At 43.5% G+C, this 2,810-nt stretch overlaps 1 protein-coding gene across 1 annotated transcript; it reads right to left on the reverse strand.

The window, feature by feature from the left end:
- Window positions 1–1,647: 1,647 nt before the first annotated feature.
- Window positions 1,648–2,367, reverse strand: LOC145805700 (uncharacterized). Its single transcript, XM_082900881.1, has 3 exons — window positions 2,142–2,367; window positions 1,839–2,003; window positions 1,648–1,742 (listed from the first exon to the last, which is right to left on the reverse strand). The coding sequence occupies exons 1-3, from the start codon at window positions 2,365–2,367 to the stop codon at window positions 1,648–1,650; spliced, it is 486 nt and encodes a 161-aa protein (XP_082757007.1).
- Window positions 2,368–2,810: the final 443 nt, after the last annotated feature.

Consider the following 2,810-nt stretch of genomic DNA (forward strand, 5'->3'; position numbering starts at 1 on the left):
ATTTCTCAAATTTAGCATACAATTGGTGCGCAAGTCAAGCACTATCCGCAAGTGTTTCTCGTGTTCCTCTTCAAAGGTTGAATAAATCAATATGTCATCCACAAAGACGACCATGAAGCAGTCCAAAAATTCTCAGAAGACTCGATTTATCAAGTCCACAAAGGAAGCATGAGTGTTGGTTAAACCAGAAGGCATTACAAGGAATTCACAGTGGCTATAAAGCATGCGAAAGGCCGTTTTTTGGATATCCTCCTCCCGAACTCTCAACTGATGGTACACCGATCTCAAGTCTATCTTCAAAAAGCAACAAAAAACTCTAAGTTGTTCAAATAAATCACATATTCTAAGTAGAGGATACTTGTTCTTAACGGTAACTCGAATCAATTTGTGGTAATTAATATATAACGTAACGACCCATCCTTCTTCTTCGCAAAGAGAGTTGGTGCTTCCTAAGGTGCTGTACTAGGGCGAATGAAGCCCTTATCTAAAAGTTCCTGGAGTTGAATCTTTAACTCATGCAATTTGGCAGGTGCAAATTTATATGGTGCCATGGAAATCTATGATGTACCAGGCACCAAGTCAATGGAGAACTCGATCTTCTGGTGGGGTGGCAAACTAGTAAGATCCTCAGGAAAAACATCCAAGTATTCACAAACTACCCTTGGAAATTCTACTCCGACCCCATCACTCTCACTATCCAATAGAGTTGCAAGAAGACAACTAAGCAGGCCCCTACCACGAGGCTCATAAACTGGCGATAAGACTCTATCGGCTCGGTTCCCTAGAAAATAAAAATAGTCACCGCTCGAGGTGCACACCGTAATCTTTTGACGGTAATAGTCAATAACAACATGATACGAAGATACCCAGTCTATGCCTAAAATAATATCAAAACCTGACTTATTTAACAACGCAAATGCAAAAGCAAGTCCGCGGCTGGCAACCTTTATCTCACAACCACGACAACCTCGGTCCAAGTCAACTTTGCCCCCAACTGGTGACTCTACCTTGAGCGGAGATGCTATTTAAGCCATCTCTAACCCCAATGCAGAAGCAAAAGAAAAAGATATAAATGAATACGATGCACCCGTATCTATCAACACAATAGCCAAAGAATTGCACACAATAAAAAAACCTCTCACAACAGAGGATCCTGGTAACTGCTCTGGCACTATAACAACATACACGCGGCCCTGTGGCCTCTGGTCAACCTGCTCATCTATCGGAGCAAAGGTTTGCTGAACTGACTGAGCTGAAGTGGCTCCTTGATTAGCTCGTGGGGTCTGAACTGAATAACTCTACTGATGGCTCTGAGTCTGCCTCGACCTTGACGTACCAGATGTGCCTCCCAACTGTAGGCAAGCTCTCCTCAAGTGCCCCAACTGACTGGATTTGGTGATAACCTGATTTTAAATCTATCTTAGAAAAGCAATGCGAGCCTTTAAATTGATCGAAGAGATCATCTATCCTGGGCAAGGGATATTTATTCTTAACTATGGTTTGGTTCAATTTATGGTAATCTATGCACAATCTTAAGGATCCATCATTCTTCTTTGCAAACAAAGCCAAGGCTCCCCAAGGTGAGGTGCTAGGGCGTATAAAGCCCTTACTAAGTAAGTCTTGCAACTGTTCCTTCAAAATCACCAATTAAGTTGGGGCAAACCTATATGGTGATAAAGAGATAGGTGCTGTACCCAAAAGTAAGTCTATGGTAAACTCTACTTCCCTATGAGGAGGTAGTTCTGTAAGATCATCAGGAAAAACATCGAGATATTCAAATACACGGACTACTTCACTCTCGTTATCCAAAATAGTTATTAGAAGAGAATTAAATTAACCTTGGCCACGTGGATAGTATAAGGAGGGTAAGGATTTACTACACTTATCCCCCAGAAACGTGAAACAATCACTGCTTGCAGTGCACACCGTAACTTTCTCTTGATAACAATCTATGATCGCCCAGTAAGTAAACAACCAATCCATACCGAGGATAACGTTAAAACCTGACATTTCCAACAAGACAAAATTAAATAGAAGTTGTCGACCCGCCACTTCAATTACACACCCCTAACACCCCTGGGTCAGAGTGACCTTACCCCTAACCGGTGACTCTAGTGTAAGTGAAAATTGCAGTTATTTACTCTCTAACCCCAACAATAATGCAAATGATGTGGTAATAAATGAACATGATGCCCCAGTGTCAATCAACACACTAGCCCAAGTATTGAAAATGAGAAATGTAGCTCTCACAACTGATGGCCCCGACGCTTGCTCGGAAGCGTTGACGGCATATACTTTTTCCTGTGACCTCTGCTCCCCTACATCACCTTTCTGAACATAAGCTTGTTGTGCAGATTGAGCAGACATGGCTCCCCAAACTGTCCTAGATGCTTGTCCTAACTAAGTCGGTTGATAAAGATTGCCTCTGTCCCTGACCTATCTATAAACCTCCTGACTGTCTGGATCCTGCCACACTCGGAGTCCCTACTTTCTGCGGGCAGAACTTCTTCAAATATCCCAGCTGACCACATTGATAACAAGTTTGGAGTTGGCTCCTATTCTGAGGTTAACCTTGTGGACGCATAGGTTGGGACCTGTAGACACCCCATTTTTGACCGCCCTCAAGACTTGGACGTCACCGTTTGAACACCCGGTGATCATCCATGTTTGTGTTCGTTTGGAGTTCCCGGAGGTCTCGGCTACGCGCCTTGCCTCAGGATCTCCGAACTCGACTGTTTAGTGTCTAGTTTTGCACCTAACACTTGTGTTTTGCCTTGGAGGGGCAGGGAATGCCTTGTGAGGCATCCCCA

This window comes from Camellia sinensis, chromosome 13 (genome assembly GCF_055761805.1).
Source record: "Camellia sinensis isolate YWXY chromosome 13, ASM5576180v1, whole genome shotgun sequence".
NCBI lineage: Eukaryota > Viridiplantae > Streptophyta > Magnoliopsida > Ericales > Theaceae > Camellia > Camellia sinensis.